At 39.3% G+C, this 19,196-nt stretch overlaps 1 protein-coding gene across 1 annotated transcript in view; it reads left to right on the top strand.

Moving 5' to 3' along the window:
- LOC125620707 (neural-cadherin-like) overlaps window positions 1–19,196 on the top strand; it is a 106,244-nt gene that overhangs the window by 16,823 nt on the left and 70,225 nt on the right. The window contains exon 2 of the mRNA XM_048816763.2: window positions 18,901–19,098. Within this exon, the coding sequence (XP_048672720.2) occupies window positions 18,901–19,098 (198 nt within the window). The remainder of the gene's footprint in view (window positions 1–18,900; window positions 19,099–19,196) is intronic.

Genomic DNA, 19,196 nt, shown 5'->3' with positions numbered 1-19,196 from the left:
AAGTTGTTTCAAGCCCTTCCTTAAGGCACACTATTTTCTTCAGTGAGAAAAAAACCGTTCAACAGAAGTTGCACATATAACCTAGTCTAGAGCCCGAAGACCTTTTCCCTTGTGTCTCTCATTCCAGGGCCTGCCACAGGATCCAGCCTCCCTCCTGCTCCTCACCTCCCCGCCTGAGTAACTTGTTGGCTTTTATAATCACTTGATTGCTTCCCAGCTAGGTCTGATAATCCAAAAGTGCTGTCTGGCTCTGGACCTTTTATTCCTTAAAAGGGAAGATCACCCTTTTATAGATGGCATATTGGAGCATATAAGAGTGTGCCAAACTCTGGCTGTTCTCAGCTGTCATAGTTAATAGCACTCCATAGGCTGTCCTAAAATCAGCCAGAGCTGGTGCAAAACTGGCCTGGGATTCAGGGAGCCATTAACGACACTTGTGTCTCTCTCTCCCCTTCATCCCCTCCCCTGTTCTGGGTGCATGCTGAAAAAAATGGTGAGGACATATTTGTGGATGCAAAATTTAGGATGGTTTTGAGGCCAGCTTGGATTCTGGTGGGCTTGTATTGGTATCTTGTGAAAGGCCATAATTAATTGCCCAAACCATCCAGGCCTTCTTGCAACTCACTTTAAAGAAATCCAAATTCATTAAATAAAATGTATTCAGAGGTTTGACATGGGAGGAAAAGAGATATGTTGATATAGGAAACAAATACATCAGAGCAAAGAAAGACAACTATCACAGATTATTGTAGATATCATGAAGATAATGTGCTTTCACTCTTGAAGAAGAGTGCAGTCTGTTTGTTAATTCATGAAGTAGCAGTAGGGGTAGCTTTTTAGGAGGATGAAAATATTATGTTCTTCCAGTGGAGTAATGGGGGCTTGTTAATAGTATTAAAAAACTGTGATAATAATACAGTCCTGAATGGATGAAATCCCACTTTGAATCTTTATAACCGTAAGAAGTAAAGTTCAAATTTGGAGACTTAGTTAACCTTTCTGTTGAAGAATTTCATCTACATCTGTCTCCCTCTTACTCTAATTGAATCGGAGTAACAGTAACTACATGTTTAAAACATGCAAATTATATTTTATTTCAAATAAGAATGGCTTAAATAGCTGAGCTGACACTGAAAATCCCTCTAAATAACCTTTAAATCAGTTCTTCATATTTCAATGAGAGAAAGTGGATACAAGGAAGATTAATTTACTGTTTTTTAAATAAGACAATGAAGGGATTGCAATAAATGTTGAATTGTGTTGGTTTGTTGAAAATGTGGTAGCGAATAGAACACTTGTTTTTGATGACTTAATCCTGTTAACATCATTTGAATTATATTAAGAATCAGTCAAATATAACTTGAAGGTTTAAGGGTAAACTCTATTCTCTGATCTATCACTTAAAGACTAGTCTGTTCTTCTTACACACACAAGGCCTTCTACCCAAGTCAGTGGGTGTTGTGTGAACATTGGAAGAACTGAATAGGCTTGAAAAGGTCCAATATGTGGTTCAGAGAGGAAAATTTAGCTCTGCAAATTCAATTTTTGAATCCAGTTTTGCAAGGAGATATACTGAAAAATATCTGAATGTATTTGATTAACTATAGAAATAATTACGGAGATTCTGCAAAAAAGTGTTCCAGGATAATTTTTCATCTAATTTTTCAACTGGTAAATTGCATATGTATATGCACATAAATGCAAAATCCACATTTGCACAGATAAATTGGGTAGACTTGCAAATACCTGATTTGTGCTTTCAAATGCAGGGTTTTGTATGTGCAAAGGGAAATTTATGCATGACGATTTAGAGACAAGTTTCAGACCAGTTGGAAATCTGGCTCCCCATGTCCACTAAATACAAGTGGAGAAAGAATTGAAAAGAACCATTCTGGGCCAATATGTAGAAAAACAAATGCAACTGCGCAAGAAGTTTAATCATTTAATTCCCGATGTTTATTCATAGACGTAGATTAAATCTATTATACATAACATACCTATTTTATTGTTTGTCCCTGGGGGTGCATTAATGCTTACTGAAACACCCACTGGAATATGATTCTCTTCCAGGGCACTATAATCAGGTTTGACAGCTGCTGCAGTGATGTGTGCCAAAACAAATTGTAGTTATTTTTCGTCCTTTCTCCAATAAACAACTTATTCCAAGAATGAACCACCTTAATGAGAAATAGTCTGAAAACCTTTTGCTAACACTTTGTAATTCTTGGTTGAAGAGTACCATCAATCTGGTGAGGATGGATATGTCAGAAGGATGGTGCAGTTGCTAGGATGTTAGCCTCAGACCTAGGTTCAATTCTCTACTACACACTTCCAGTGTGACCTTGGGCACTTCCCTTAGACTCTCTCTGCCTCAGCTTCCCATCTGTAATGGGGATAATAGTACTGCCCTGTCTCATAGGGCAACGGTCACCATATAAGTATCTAAAATAACTCTTTGAAATATGATCAGTTATATTTGGCCATTGTGCAAAGTGCATGATTGACAACACTAAAACTGAAGGCCTCTATTTCTTCCAATAAGAGAGAAGAAAAGAGAACTAAAGTTAGATCATAGCGCCTGATGACATGATATTCCTCTGTAGCATAGCATTGTTATGGCAATGAGCATAGTATATACCTACCTACTTGGATTCCTGTATATAAGAGGTTCAATGCAAGATTCCCAATAATACCATGCTAATGCCTAAACACTGTTCTTGACTGAGCAGTTGTATTATGGGCAGGGCTGGAGCACTATCTGTTATAAAGGTTGCTCAGCACTTCCCATTATTATAAGACTCTGTTTTCAATTGCTTATTTACCAGACTTTAACCATTTTCCATGCTGGATGCCTGCCTCAGGCTGAATTTTAATGTTGTGTGTGTGTGTGTCTGTGTGTATATATATATGAAAGAGCATACTATGTTGCTAAGACTGTCAGTTGTGGTGGTAGTGCATTTTTGTCATTTGGATATTGGACAGAGGCTCCCCATTCATTTCAAATTGACTGGTTATACTGCTAAACTAGGCTAAATTCCATTTAACAGTCTCCTGAATCTAACAGTCCCCTCACCCTGAAATACTTTATCATCTGACAATAACATGTTCTAGATACCAATTCTCCCATCCATTGAAACAGCATTTGTTACTAAAAGAGTTAAGCTTTGGTGACAGTATATATGTATGTAAAATTTTTTTAAAAAACGGACAAAACAAACATCACTGAAGGAATAAAATAGGACTTGTAGCAGTGTATTTGTAAAGACAATTTCATTGTAAAAATGCAGAGCAACTGGTACTTGCTTAACCGATGTAAGTTAACTCTCAACAATGATAACATACTTTGGCAATAGTTCATCATTTACTTAGAGACATGATTTGTTATTTTAAAATGCCTTCTGTGATCATTAATATACACTTTTTCATTTCATGTCCAGACCTGCTTGATTTTGATGCCTATAGGTCACAACAGATGGATGCCACACTGGGTTGTCCCTAATAAAATGAATATCTCTCCACTCTCTTTTAATTGGTTATTATTTATATTAAGATCCATCCTGCCATGATCATTCTTCTTTTAGTTTCTGGTTTATTTTAAGTGTTTTAACTTTTACTTTAAAAAGTAAGGAGAGAGTAAGGAACAGAGAGACATGATAGACTGACATAGTTATATCTACAAGGAAGGTAAAGTGTATTAGAAGAGAATATGGGCTGTCCACATCTCGATCCCATCAAAGTTATCTCTTTAGAAGGCTTATGTTTTATGAATGAGCAAAATACTGTGCTTAAGAATAAAGTCCATCATATATTGCATGAGTTTCCAGAACTGACAGTGAAGAAGTGTTTGTGCATGATTTTTCTACTTTTTAGAAAAGTATATGTTCATATTGGGTGCAGATACTAGTAACTTTAATCTCTATTGAACTATTATAATGGGAACAGAGATTTCTCTTGGTTAGTGTGGGGATTTAGTGAAAGTTTTTTCTGGAAATATATTTTACTCAGCTTGAAGTCAATAGAAGGTTTGCATGCACAAATGTAGGATTTGACTTTTATAAAAGTTCAGTATTTTAAAAACATTTTGTAGAAAATAAGTTTAAGCAGTTATATAAAAAATAACACGAAAATAGAATGAACAAGGTTTTCGTAGGTCTAAGACTGAACAATTAATGGAACTTTAAATTTTCAAAAACTTTAGCGTAACTGGGGTAAGTGTATGTCTGATCAACTTCAAAAAGTAAAAAAGTAATATCATCTTGGACACTTCATTTGCTGATAGATTATACATTTTTATGCAGGCTGGAATGCAATATCAGTATTGACCTGAAGGCTTGCAAGGCTTTTAATGCTCCCATAATCTTATTTTTTAAGTAGATTGAAATGATCTAAAAATGTCAAGAGCAACCTAACTTCTCACCCATTATTGTTTAATCATAATAATACAATACCTCTTCCCTCAGTAAAATCAAGGAATGTAGAGTATCTCTCCATAATTGTGGAGACATGCTCACTCAAGTATATATTCTATATTGTCAGATTTTTTTAAAAATCAGAATCACTGGCACTGTCAGTTTTGTCAGTTATACTGATGCAGAGAAGCCTCTATTTTTAATGAATATGAGTATTTTTGTTTTCAAGCCAAATCTTACAGAAGTAGCCATTGGATTTTTGAGAGAGATGATAAAGTCAGACACTACTAATGAAATCAGAAGTCTGAAAATATGTTGAATTTCACAGATTGACAGCATCTTTTATGATTTGACATGTGAAAGGAGACAGGTTTAGAGGCAAACCCCAGCCCATAGTATCTAAAATCACAACTCAGCCTATTTCATCACAGCTGATTTCCAGGTTTGGTTTGTCCTGTGTCACACTTAGAATGAAGAGTTAAGTGGGTGATTTTTAAAATATTGACCCAAAAACCTCCACTCTTTTTTCCTTTGTTTAAATAATACATACACAGTGGGGGGTTTGGATTTAGAAATGGTGCATCAAATGAAAATCATGTTAGTATATATCATTATTTTGAGTTATTTCTGTTTTCCCAGTACACTTAAAAATAGCAATGTACAATCAGAGTAGTTCTTTGAAGGCTGGAAAGTCTGAGCAGGCTTTTTAATATTTAAATATTATTTACATTTCACATAATGCCATAGATGTTGTGCAGAGTCCATAAAATATAGTTTTCATGCATTTTTTGGAGATGGTAATTTCAGATGTACAACAAATTTATAGTATTTCAGATATTGTCTGCAAGATGTTTAACACCAGATTCGCCCTAGCCTTTGTGTGGCTGTAAGAATAGGAAGGGGGAAAGTGTGAGAAGATGGGTGGGGGAAAAAGCGCAAGGAGCTTTTTACTCAGTTTCAGTATCCCAGGCAAAGGCTAGGGACTATCACAAACCTAAAGAGAAAGTGAGAGACCTGAAAAGAGCAGAACCATTATATTATCTGGCCACAATTTTAAAAAATGACTAGGGATTTTGGGTGCCTTAGTTTTCAGGTGTCCAACTTGAGATCCCCTAGAGAGACATGACTTACAGAAAGGGCTGAGCTCTGAAAATCAGGCCCCTTTAAGATGTTTCAGAATCACTAATCTTGGCCTTTGTCCTTATCCATTTATTAGTAACTCTTCCTAGTTCCCAAGACTAAGTGCCTAACTCATTTTGTCTCAGTAAAAATAATGAATAATGATTCCTATTCTTTACTCAGAACAATCAAGTTTATTTACTAATCCTGTTTGTATCACAACAAATCCACAAGTCCTTCAGCAGGAATGAAAAGTTAAATTCTTCGTTAAGTATTTCACTTTTTAAAAAACATCTCACAACAAACCTCAGGAAGTACGGTCCATGAGGCCTGTTCTTCCCTTAGAACTACAACGATGAACTTTGAGATTTGGAATACATTATACGACTGAGAGGCTGACAGTAGACTCTTTGCTTGATCAGCCATTATGCTACCACTCTCCAAAAAGCATTTATTTGCAGAGCTCCATGTCTTCTGTTTGTATACGAGGCATCATCCAAAAAAGGTGGATTTTTTCCCCCAAAGTGGACAGATTTAAGAACATGCATAAATCCTTCCTATGCTACCCTTGAAACTAGTGGATCTGCAGTCAAATTATTGAGCATCAGTTACTTCTGACCTTAACTGGAATAACTTGCATTCTCAAGTTTCCTCAGATCATAGAATCATAGAATATCAGGGTTGGAATGGACCTCAGGAGGTCATCTAGTCCAACCCCCTGCTCAAAGCAGGACCAATCCCCAATTAAATCATCCCAGCCAGGGCTTTGTCAAGCCTGACCTTAAAAACTTCTAAGGAAGGAGGTTCTACCACCTCCCTAGGTAACGCATTCCAGTGTTTCACCACCCTCCTAGTGAAAAAGTTTTTCCTAATATCCAACCTAAACCTCCCCCACTGCAACTTGAGACCATTACTCCTTGTCCTGTCCTCTTCTACCACTGAGAATAGTCTAGAACCATCCTCTCTGGAACCACCTCTCAGGTAGTTGAAAGCAGCTATCAAATCCCCCCTCATTCTTCTCTTCTGCAGACTAAACAATCCCAGTTCCCTCAGCCTCTCCTCATAAGTCATGTATTCCAGACCCCTAATCATTTTTGTTGCCCTTCGCTGGACTCTTTCCAATTTATCCACATCCTTCTTGTAGTGTGGGGCCCAAAACTGGACACAGTACTCCAGATGAGGCCTCACCAATGTTGAATAGAGGGGGACGATCACGTCCCTCGATCTGCTCGCTGTGCCCCTACTTATACATCCCAAAATGCCATTGGCCTTCTTGGCAACAAGGCAACAAGGCCTTCTTGGCAACAAGATGTGTAGCCTAGAGGGAGCTTTCTGGCTATATGTTTTATATGTCTAAATAAAAGATCCAAATGTAAAGTCTAGCACTCAGGAACATCATGTGGATAAATTGTGACACTGCTTGGAGCATTTTAGGTCTGTAAACCAACAGTTGAATTATATTGGTACAGATACAGTATGTATTTTTCCCTGTGTGATTGGTAATCACTGTTCTTGAGAAAGATCTGGGTTATGTTCAAAGTTTGTATGTATGAATGTATATGTATATATATTCTAGGAAGTTTGCTAAGGAGCAGTTATCTCAAATGAGGCAAATGGTAGATACCAATACTTTTACATAGCGACTCAAAGTGTAGCATGGACAGTGTATACAGTATGTATTGGGGAAAAACTGACTTTATTTATCAGAAGTGCAGGGCTGGAAACCTGCATATATGCAGATCCAGGAGGGTCAAGGAGCCTACTTTGGCAAAAATTCTCCTGCTGTTAAAGGGCCAATTCCTGCAGTGCTTCCCAGAGAAGTCATTTTATTTTTTTTTGATTAAAGAACATTTTTCTTCAAGAGATGAGAATCCAACTCTTTGCATGTAATATATTTTCAGAGACCACAAATTTGTCCAAGGCAGTACATTGCATGATTAAACATAGCATGAATTCAAAGTAGATAGGAAAGGGTATAAAATTCCTTTGTGTGATGATTGGCGTTTTGAGCTGCTGGCATGAAAAAAGAGTGATTGTAGATGTCTGTGATGGTGTTTCCACACTGGATCAGGTAGGTTAATGACCTATTCCAGAGTTTGGGATTGAACTTCAGTACTGCAACTTTTGCCAGCAATATCAAGTTTAGAGGGAGGGCACTCCAGCGGGAGGGAATGAAGGAGAGAAATCAGGCTTCAGCGTGAACATTGCCTTAACAGAGGGATTTTGAACCTGAGGGAAAGGGAACCTCAAGGGCAGACTGAACTGTCCTGAACTAGGAGCCCTATGAGTGGCCTAATCTGAAGAGAAAGCTTGGATTGGATTTAGTCACTTTTATTGTTCATTTGTTCATAAAATTAATCCCCCAGAAAGGGATGAGTTTTGATCTTGCACAGGGCTTATGGACTCTGTTTGTGCGGAGGTGGGAAAGTCACCTGCTCACAGCATCTATTTTTTAATAATTTAAATAGATAAGAAAAATATATATATAATGAAGAAAAGCTTTATTTCTGGTCAAATGAAAGTATTTTAGGATAATTATGTCATTTTGGCTGGAAAGTGTTAAAATAATACTGCTTTTTAAATAAGTATATTCATTTTTTTTTATTACTCAGGTTCCACTGTAATGTTATCAATACACCTCTGTGCAATGATGTTACTCCTTATTTTTTGGTTTTAAGCATACAGAATCTGTTGCAAATAAGCTGTTTATTCTGCTCTGTTTTCTGGTTTTGGGTCTTCCCCTTCATGTAAATTTTTTTTGTTTTTTGTTTGTTTTTACTTACACAGTAGAAATCGGTGAAATGAATAAACTAGATGCGTGTAACTATTTAATTTTACGTTCTTTCATTTAGACAATATTCTGGGGATGTGGTACTACTATATTAGATGTTTGCAAATCTTCTAGTTTGGAAGTCTATATGCTACCACTCAGTAAGAAATGCTTAATATTGAGATAATTTCTCCTTTCTCAATATTTTGCAGAATGGACGGAATTCAACCCTGTTTAGATTGCTTGCGGAGGACCTCTGTAGTGGGATGATTTTCACTCTTTGAGCACAGTTTACGTGTGTGTGTGTGTGTGTGTGTGTAAATAACTATTATAAGGCTCCAATCCACATGTGTTTCACTTACAGTGAGGCATATATATATTTGCATGATTGGACATGACTAAACTAAGTGCCAGTTACTAACATGTGAACAGATTGTCTTAAGTTGATGATTATTTATGTATTATTTCTTCTGCAAACCAGAAGAAATATTGCACATGTAAACTGGTTCTCTCTCTCTCTCTTTCAAAATTTCCTTTTACCATCTTTAAGTAGAGGTTAGTTTTGTAAATGATAATGTATTCTCAAGCACTGGGTAAGAAAATGAATGTTTGATTACTTCCATTTTGTTTAAAATCAGGTAAAGGCCTGTCAGTTACAGCATAAGTTGTGATCTTCATGAAAACAACGAAGATATGTGAATGTAAACATGTGTAAGTTAAAATTAAGATATTAAGGCATCTGTCTTGTATTTTTAAGATATATCCAAGTTAGGACAATTACAATGAACAAAATTGAACTAGTTGTAAATAGTCACTATATTCACTAAATATATGTGCCGACATGCTTTTTACAGTCGGTTTATGCATATATATGTGGAAATTTCTTAATGTGTTGTCTTGCCACACATACATGCATTACACATTATTGTCCATGTCAGTCTTTTCATCACTTTCACTATCCTTTGGCAAGTCCTTGTCTGATTATGCTTCACTGGATACTGTGAAATTGTTTCTACAATGTCAGGTCATATTTGTAGGTCTCCATGCAGAAAAGTGCAATCCTGTACAGTATCTCTGCAACAGTTCTTTCTACAATAGATGGTGCATGATCAAGGCAAAACTTCCCTGGTGGTAGTATTATCATTATCTTAATTGTCTGACACCTGCAATCATCTCAAAGTCAAATCATGTCAGACTATGAGGGCATATTTGGTACTTTTTTCATGCTGAACCAGGGTGTCCTTGGTTGATATAGGAAGATGAAGTTAATCAAAGGGTCTTACAGGGTCAGGCAGCTGATATATTGGTCAAGAGAGACATTTGATGTCAGTGCACGGATGCGTCTCTTGATTTGTCAGCATTGTGATTTATATTGATTATCCCATCAAAGTTCCTGAGGTATTCAAATACTTCAGAGTTTGCCAAGATATTGTTGAAAGCTTTGATCTTTTGAAGATATTAAATAGCCTCTGAACTATTAAAAACACAAGAACCTGGAGGAAAATTTCTGAGGCTTCCTAGTTTCTGATTAATAGGGTTTGCTAGGGCTGATGTCAGTTCTGATCTAGATTTCCACAGCTTCTTTTGATGCTGAAATATATTTATCTGCAGAAAATATGTACCAAGTACTGTACATCAATATTCAAAGAGCTGATAATCAGTGACTGATAGCTAGGAGGAGAATTTGTATCTGTGTTTGTTTCTTCCTGTCTGGTGAAGAGAGTTGGCATTTTTCAGTGTTTTTTTTTTATTGAGTTTACAAGCACGTGTGGTAAGAACCAGAAATCTATCTGCAGTGAGAAGAACTTGGAATATATAGGGTTAACAAGTTACAATAGGGTATTGTTTTCCAGAGCCCAGAGAGAGACTGGTGATAAACCAATAACCTGTACTCCTTGAACAGGATTAACAAGGTGGCAATCTAAACTAGATCTTGCCATTCCAGATCCAGATTTTCAAAGGGTCTTAACCCAGCCTCTAATTTAGTGACTGCTATTTTGAGCCTGCAGTCTGCCTGAGAAAACTAAGCTGACCATGGAGTACTTACAAACTTGTGAGAGCTTACAGGAGGTGGGAAAGACTTCTGACCTGTTTTGACAGGTAAGTGATTCCACCTGTCTGGTGGGTTATGTGGGAGAAGTCTGATGTTGGATCTTCCCAAACATCTGCCCAGGCAGATAAGATCTTCCTTATCTGCCTAGGCAGCCTTTTCGTGAGGATTTTTGAGCTATGCTAGCACACTCTAATCCTCTTTTATCACCCTTACTCAGAAATGTTTATTCAATGAATTCCCCTGAGTATTGTGCCCCCCCCCCCTTAACTCTTTGTCACAGCTGAACACACAAGCTGCATCTTCCCCTTTTTCCCAAGGTCTCTCTGGCTGGCTGCCTTGGAACTTTTGGACTCTATCACTCTGTGCAACAGCTTCTCAAACATTCTCCTCTTTTCAGAGTAGCAGCTGTGTTAGTCTGTATCCGCAAAAAGAAAAGGAGTACTTGTGGCACCTTAGAGAGTAACAAATTTATTTGAGCATAAGCTTTTGTGAGCTACAGCCACAAGTACTCATTCTCCTCTTTGAAACCCATCAGTTCCATTTAACCACCGTGGGCATGGGAAATAATATTATCAACGCTTGTTTCCCTTCTACTTCCTACTCTCTGAACACTTTCCCTTGCACTCCTTCTGGATGCTTCTTGTGGTATGTGCCTCAACAGTGGCTCCAAGCCAAAGAGGAAGGACCTGTGACTCTCTCCACAGAACTTTCCTCAGCTATGGTCAGGAATCCATCCAGGCTCTCAGCTAGGGTTGTTATGGCTAGATTATAGTATTCTCACCTAAACTTGAGTTTCACATTTTTGTGTGTACCATTAACTGATTTAATTTGGGCTATATATCTTGTATAGTTGGGAGCTTTGGCTCCATAAGCAATTTAATATCAGATTCATATATGATAACTGAGATAATTTATTTTTCAGCTAAAACGTGAATATAGATGCATAATATAGACAATAAAAGAGACAAATTAGTTTTCTGTCAGGAATCTGAACCCTTCTGTCATCTGCCTTTGTAAATACAGAGGATGACGATAAAGAACTGCACAGAATTAACAAGTTTTCTTCACCTCAACTTTCATTGCTCTTTGGAAAGAAAACTCTTTTTCCTCGGTTACACTTATAAAAGCCAGTTTGGTTTTATAGGTTTAACTGAGAGAAGAACTTGTCCCACTATGTTCTGTGAGACCCAGCAACAGAACACTTATTTTTACATAGAGGGAGTTCTCTTGGAAAGGCTAGAAAGTACTCAAAGGTCATGGTGGGTTAAGACTCTGGAAGCTATTACTAAGAAACTTAAATTTGACATTGTTAATCACAGCATCAAGGAATTTTCTTTCCTACAATCTACTTACTGGTTGTTTATAGATTGCAGATTATGATAGGGTGTGCTAAATATGCCACTTGCCATCAGACAGAGCTTACTAATTATGAAAAGCTCTGAAAAGTTTGCAATAGTCTTTAATATATGATGTGCAAGATGTATTAGTGCTGCTGAGTAAAGGAAGGGATATCAATAAAACGCATAATTCAGACATAAGCCATTTATTGTAGAGTCAGAAACTCTGTACTTTTTGGAGTGGGATGTAACATTGCAGCCGACAGAGAGAAGGAGAAAGAATGAATGCTGTTGTCCTAACTGAAGTGGCAGACGTTGCTGGGATAATATTCTGCCTCAGTGAGATAACGCTGTTTATAAGATTAGAGAATTTGGTAACACTTTATATTTAGAGCACTAAATACTTAGTTTAGACTTGATTGATGGTTATTTTAGCTTTACTAAGTAAAGTACTTTTAAAGGTGCCCCATATCATTTATAGGGGTGTTGACCCATTTCTTGCAAAGCTAAATTTAAAAAAAATTGCAGAAAAATATTCTGAAATTACCAGGTAAAATATTAACAGACCATTTTTAGATGTATGCTGTGGTCTGCTTTGGGTTCATGTCTTGCTCTGCATATACGAATATATAACTTTTATCTCTGAGGTATAGTTTCTTGTTACTAGGACTTATGTGAATATATTGTGGGAGAAAATAGCTCATAGACCTGATTTTCCTTTCATGTACACCAGTGGAGCCCCAATAACTTTAGTAGAGTTACTCCAGATTTGAACCAGTGTAAGTGAAAGGAAAATTTGGACCCTATATCTCTTTCTGCTTTTGTTGGCTGATCTACTGTCCATCCTTACTGCATCTCATGTCAGAGTTAGATATGCTTAGTGGTGAACGTGAAGAGATCGCAGCAGCCACAGCATTCCTAAAAAGTCATTTGCATATCTGTAAAGCAACCTGGTTTCCTTGCTGGATTATTTATGAAACATGTGGTAGTAGTTTGTCGCCAATCAGAGTAATTGGCATTTAATTTAATAACAATACCCATATAAATGTAACCCATGTTTGTTATGTATAGTGTTCTGACAACATATACTTCCTCCTGCAGTGATCCTGTTATACAATGTGAGCTTTCGTTTGGGCCCATAGCTTCTCTGTTTACTAGCATTTCAGAATTCAGAAAAGAACTGAAAGATAAAGGGTCTGGAACTAGATCGAAAATTCAGAGTTAATCTCTTGCAAAACAGCTAAAGAATAGTTTTATTAGTTTAGCTAAAGGGAATACTCCTGTTAATAAATGTATATGACTGTAAAATACTTCTTATTATTTGATACAAGCAGGGCTTGGTGAATCTATTCAACCAGGACAAGCAGGAATAATTAATTTCTGGGCAAGTTCTAGCAACTTCTACAGAAAATAAGATTTTATTAAAAATATGTATTTCTAGCCATCCTGATTGTGAAGATAACTTTCCAAATGGCAACTGAGTGTGAACTGATGCAGTGAGCCTCAATATCTTAATGAGTGTGGCATAAGTACTGTTGTAGGAGTATGTCACAGGGTTTAAGGCCAGAAGGGACCACCTTATCTTCTAGTCTGACCTCCTGTATATGACAGGCCACCAACACCACCCAGTACCTGCACACTAAACCCATCAACTGAAATAAGACTAAAGTAAATGAAAACAAGAGGAGACTAGACTGTTATATGCATAGGCAGAGAATAGGAGGGACCGAGGTACACCAGTGCTCGAGGCCTCTGCACTGGCAGGGAAATTTTTAAGTGAGATATACCCAGATGATCCTGCAAATCACCCACACTCACATGCTGGAGAGGAAGGCAAAAAATCCCCAAGGTCACTGCCAATCTGACCTGGGGGGGAATTCCTTCTGAACCCCACATGTGGTGATCAGTTAGACACTAAGCATGGGAGTAAGAACCAGCCAGCCAAGCACCTGAGGAAGATAGTGCACGGGGTCACCTCAGAGTCCTGTTCCTCCATGTCCACTGTCCAATCTCCAGCTGTGGCCATCCTTGATGCATCAGAAGAAAGAGATTTAAAAACTTCCCAGAATGCATTGGGAGAAAAAAATCTCTTCCCAACAGCTGCCGGTGGCCATCCGAAGCATGAGCTCTTGGAACGTAAGATATAAACTAGAGCTGTTGCATGATTAAAAAAATGAATCACAATTAATCGCACAATTAGTCGCACTGTTAAACAATAATAGAATACCATTTATTTAAATATTTTTGGATGTTTTCTACATTTCCAAATCTATTGATTTCAATTACAACATAGAATACAAAGTGTTCAGTGCTCACTTTATATTTATTTTTGATTAAAAATATTTGCACTGTAAAAAATCAAAAGAAAAAGTATTGTTCAGTTCACCTAACACAAGTACTGTAGTGCAATCTCTTTATCATGAAAGTTGAACTTACAAATGTAGAATTATGTAAAAAAATCTGCATTAAAATAAAACAGTGTAAAATTTTAGAGCCTGCAAGTCCACTCAGTCCTACTTCTTGATCAGCCAATCAAGTTTGTTTACATTTGCAGGAGATAGTGCTGCCTTCTTACTGTTTACGTCACCTGAAAGTGAGAACAGGCATTCACATGGCACTGTTGTAGCAGGCATCGCAAAATATTTACGTGCCAGATGCGCTAAAGATTCATACGTCCCTTCATGCTTCAACCACAATTCCAGAGGACATGCGTCCATGCTTATGACAGGTTCTGCTCGATAACAATCCAAAGCAGTGTGGACTGACACAGGTTCATTTTCATCATCTGAGTCAGATGCCACCAGCAGAAGGTTGATTTTCCTTTTTGGTGGTTCGGGTTCTGTAGTTTCCGCATCGGAGAGTTGCTCTTTTAAGATGTCTGAAAGCATGCTCCACACCTCATCACTCTCAGATTTTGGAAGGCACTTCAGATTCTTGGGTCAAGTGCTGTAGCTATCTTTAGAAATCTCACATTGGTACCTTCTTTGCGTTTTGTCAAATCTGCAGTGAAAGTTTTCTTAAAACGAACAACATGCTGGGTCATCATTCAAAACTGTTATAATATGAAATATATGGCAGAATGTAGGTAAAACACAGAGCAGGAGACATACAATTCTCCCCCAAGAAGTTCAGTCACAAATTTAATTAACACATTCTTTTTTTAATGAGCGTCATCAGCATGGAAGCAAGTCCTCTGGAATGGTGGCCAAAGCATGAAGGGGCATACAAATGTTTAGCATATCTGGCATGTAAATACCTTGCAGTGCCAGCTAGAAAAGTGCTGTGAACATCTGTTCTCACTTTCAGGTGACATTGTAAATAAGAAGCCGGTAGCATTATCTCCCATAAATGTAAACAAACTTGTTTCTCTTAGACTTGTAGGGTCTGAAGTTTTACATTGTTTTGGTTTTGAGTGCAGTTATGTAACAAAGAAACTACATTTGTAAGTTGCACTTTCATGATAAAGAGATTGCACTACAGTACTTGTATGAGGTGAATTGAAAACCACTATTTATTTTATCATTTTTAAGGTGCAAATATTTTTGTAATAAAAATAATATAAAGTGAGCACTGTACACTTTGTATTTTGTGTTGTAACTGAAATCAATATATATGAAAATGTAGAAAAACATCCAAAATATTTAATAAATATCAATTGGTATTCTATTGTTTAACAGTGTGATTAAAACCACGATTAATTAATCACGATTAATTTTTTTGAGTTAATCACATGAGTTAACTGTGATTAATTGACAGCCCTAATATAAACCGGAAGTGAGCCCCAGGGCTGTTGCGTCCTGCCTCTTACCATTACGAGCAACCCCATCATACTGTAGCACTCAGAAATCTGTCCAGTTCTCTCAAAACTAATTGAGTTATTTGCTCCCACAACTTCTATTGGGGTTCCAGAACCTCACCCCTCTGTTAGTTAGAAACCTTCTTCTAATTTCAAGCCTTAATTTGTACGTGGCCAGTTTATATCCATTTGTTTTTGTGCCAATATTGTCCTTTAGCTTAAACAGCTTTTCACCCTCCCTGGTATTTACCTCCAATGTATTTATAGAGAGCAGTCATATCTCCTTTCTTTTTGTGAGATTAAACAGGCTAAACTCTTCCAGTCTCCTCTCATGAGAAAGGTCCTCCATTCCCCTGATCATCCTAGTAGGGTAGGAGCAGCTGCAGCTGGTCAGGGAGAGGAGGACAGGGGTACAGGCCACTTATGTAAAGGTGGCTGCCACTCTCAGGAGTAGGGTGCCATGGGAGAAGAGCAACTTCCTTCATCCCTTAGGTCAGGAAGCCCTTGGATGGGGATGGGGCAGCCATCCTAGCTGAGAGCTGCTTGTGTGTAGAAGTCCCCACTAAGGTTGCCAACCCACCACCCCAGTTTTTCTGGGAGTCTCCCGGAATCACGCCCTATTTCCTGGAGGCTACTGAAGCCAAACCGGGAGATTTTAGGCTGCTAAAGTCCAGTGGTGTAGTGCGGCTAAGGCAGGCTCCCATCTGTCCTGGCTCTGCGCCACTCCCAGAAGCAGCCGGCATGTCCCTGTGGCCCCTGGGGGGGAGCATGGGAGTCTCTGCGCTCTGCCCCCACCCCAAGCACCGACTCAGCAGCTCCCATTGGCCAGGAACTGCGGCCAATGAAAGCTGCAGATGCAGTGCCTGCAGGCAGGGGCAACTCATGGAGCCTCTTGCTTCCGCCCCCAGAGGCTGCAGGGATGTGCTGGCCACTTCTGGGAGTGGCGCGGGGCCAGGGCAGGGGATGGTGCCCAGGAGCCGCCCGAGGTAAGCACCACCCGGCTGGAGCCCGCACCCTTCACCCCCTCCCACATCCCAATCCCCTGCCCCAGCCCTGAGCCCCCTCTCGGAGCCAGCACCCCAAATCCCCTCCTGCACCCCCAGCTCCTGTCCCAGCCCTGAGCCCCCTCCTGCACCCAAACTCCCTCCCAGAGCCTGCACCCCAATCCCCTGCCCTAGCCCTGAGCCCCATCCCAAAGCCCACACCCCCTCCTGCACCCCAACCCCCTGCCCCAGGCTCTGCCCAGAGCCCCCTCCCACCTCCAACCCCCTTGGCCCCAGCCCAGAGCCTGCACCCCCTCCTGCACTTCAACCCCCTGCCCCAGCCCAGTGAAAGTGAGTGAGAGTGGGGGAGAGCAAGCAACAGAGGGAGGGGGGATGGAGTGAGCAGGGTCGGGCTTTGGAGAAGGGGCAGGGTTGGGGTCTCTGGGGCGGGGCAGGGGGTGGAGCAAGTGTGTCTGGGTTTTTGTGATTAGACGGTTGGCAACCCTAGTCCCCACCAATGCTACTGTGTCACATCAGCAGAGAGCTGTTTTTACAATGTATCATTGGGCTCTTCTGGGATGGGGGTGGCAGAGATCCCCCAATACAAAGCTCTTTGCGGGGTCAAGTGGGGCCACACACACACAGCTTTTGGCGGCAGGTTGCAGAAGAATTTCCCGCTTCAGCTCTGTTTAGGTGAATGGTGTGGTCTGGGAACCTTCCCCTGTACTGCTCCCATTGGCTAGAATAGCAGGCATAGGGATAACTGCTGATAGTCTTCAGGCTGGTTGGGATCTCCTTGCTCCTTAGTCCACTGCTCCGTTTTTTTGGTGGGCTCAGGTATGTCCCTGGAGGAGGGAGATCTCACATCTAGCCACCCCTGAATAGGGCTGTGTGTGTGAAACTGGACAAATTTATTGGGGTTAAATGGCTTCCCACCACTAACTCACTGTGGAAGAGGGTCCTGCATATATTATTTTATATGGGGGTGAGTTGGCCCACCATTAATATATTGTGGGAGACACCGAATTATTTCTTTAGTGGGGTGAAGGCCCAGCATTCATTGATTTATTGGGGCAGCATTTATTGGGGCACAAAGTTCAGCTGCTGCGAGACCAAAGGCTTTAGGCCCAAGCCGTGGGGATCCCCAGAGAAAGGAAGACAGAGTAGGATGGGGAGGGGGCTATAGAGTGGTATTGCTCTTGGTGCTGGTGTATTTCAGCCTGGCAAGTAGTAATACTCCTCAGGCTGGTAGGTGCTGGCCACATTTTTTTCAAGATCTGGGTACATCTAGTCATCCGTCAGTCCAAGAAGTGGATTTATAATCTCCTGAGAAGAAAGCAGCTCTATTTAACACTGCTTAGTGTAAACTTTGAATCACTGAAGATGGTTAAGAGTTGTAATGTATATTCAGTAAGTCTATTTCTACATGGAGCTGGTTGCTGTTGGTAACAATAATAAGGAAACATTTAGGAATAGAAATATCTAGGGCAAGTATTTATAAGTTACAAGAATGTATGGATTTATTCAGCAGTTTATCAATAATTAGTGGAGGAGTTCTGCTCTGCTTTCCTTTGAGCTGGGATTCTAGCGCTACCTCTTAGTATTCAAAAGAATTTTTCACAAAGAGTATTTTCCCATTTTGTCATCTCTAACTTTTACTTTTGAGCCCTTACCCCTGGTTCAGGCACTGAAAAGTTAAGAAGAGTTTCTTATATCAGAAAATATTTTCCCTTTTTTGTCACTCTTTTCTGACCATCTGAGTGCTGGTGTGAGTCACTATTTCAAGAGTTCTAATGCTTTCATTGGCTGGGTTAATGGTGACAGAGGTATAGCTCGTGCATACCCACTTGTTAATTATCTATCTTTTCTTTATGGATTAGAGAAGAATTAAAAGGGTTCTATTTTTGGTTTTGAAACAATCTATTTGATTGTCATAAAAGGTAAAAATCTGATAAGTCTTTCACTGAAGTTGTCAACTGATAACATCAATAAGGATAGTAGAGCTGATCAAAAATGCAGAGAAATTTTTGTAGACATTTCAAATTTTTTAAAATTTCCAATTTCTCTGTCAATGAAAAAGGCAGAAAATGTTTCTTGAAAAATTTTTACAAAAAATTTCCTTAGAAAAGTCATTTTTTTGACCCGTTCTAATAAGTCGTATTGACAGAATATAATGAACCTGATCCTGCAGTTGACAGCATTTGGGCTGACTGTTGTGTCCTGATGGAGCCCCACTGAAGTCAGTGTCTCTACTCACAGGTACAGGAGTCCATCTGCATGCTCTCAGTTGCAGATTGGGGCCTACAAAAGTAATTTTTTCTATTAAACTGGATCCCATAGAAACAATATTTAGGAATAATACTATATCCCAGCTATTTTCAGTGCTTATAGTTAGTGTGCTAACTAATCCTTTGTTTGTCCATTAACCATCAGGAAAGGAATGGTACTTGCTGCGTTTAGAACTTACTGTGACAGATGTGAATGACAATGCACCTGAATGGGCGATGGATCCTTTCCCGTTCTTGGCCGTGGTATCTCCTAAAGCTGCAGCAGGTACTAACGTGTATAAGCTTCTTGCTGTGGATGGAGATGAAGGGGTCCATGGAGCTGTAGAATACTTTCTCTTGGAAGGTAAATTAAAAGGATATGTACACGCACGTACACATACACAGAATCACTACCCTGGCTTCTTCCTCTCCACCCCCATGTCCTTCTGACAGAACTCATCC

This window comes from Caretta caretta, chromosome 12 (genome assembly GCF_965140235.1).
Source record: "Caretta caretta isolate rCarCar2 chromosome 12, rCarCar1.hap1, whole genome shotgun sequence".
Taxonomy (NCBI): Eukaryota; Metazoa; Chordata; order Testudines; family Cheloniidae; genus Caretta; species Caretta caretta.
The sequence above is the reverse complement of the archived record's forward strand: the minus strand, read 5'-3'. Positions and strand labels throughout refer to the sequence as shown.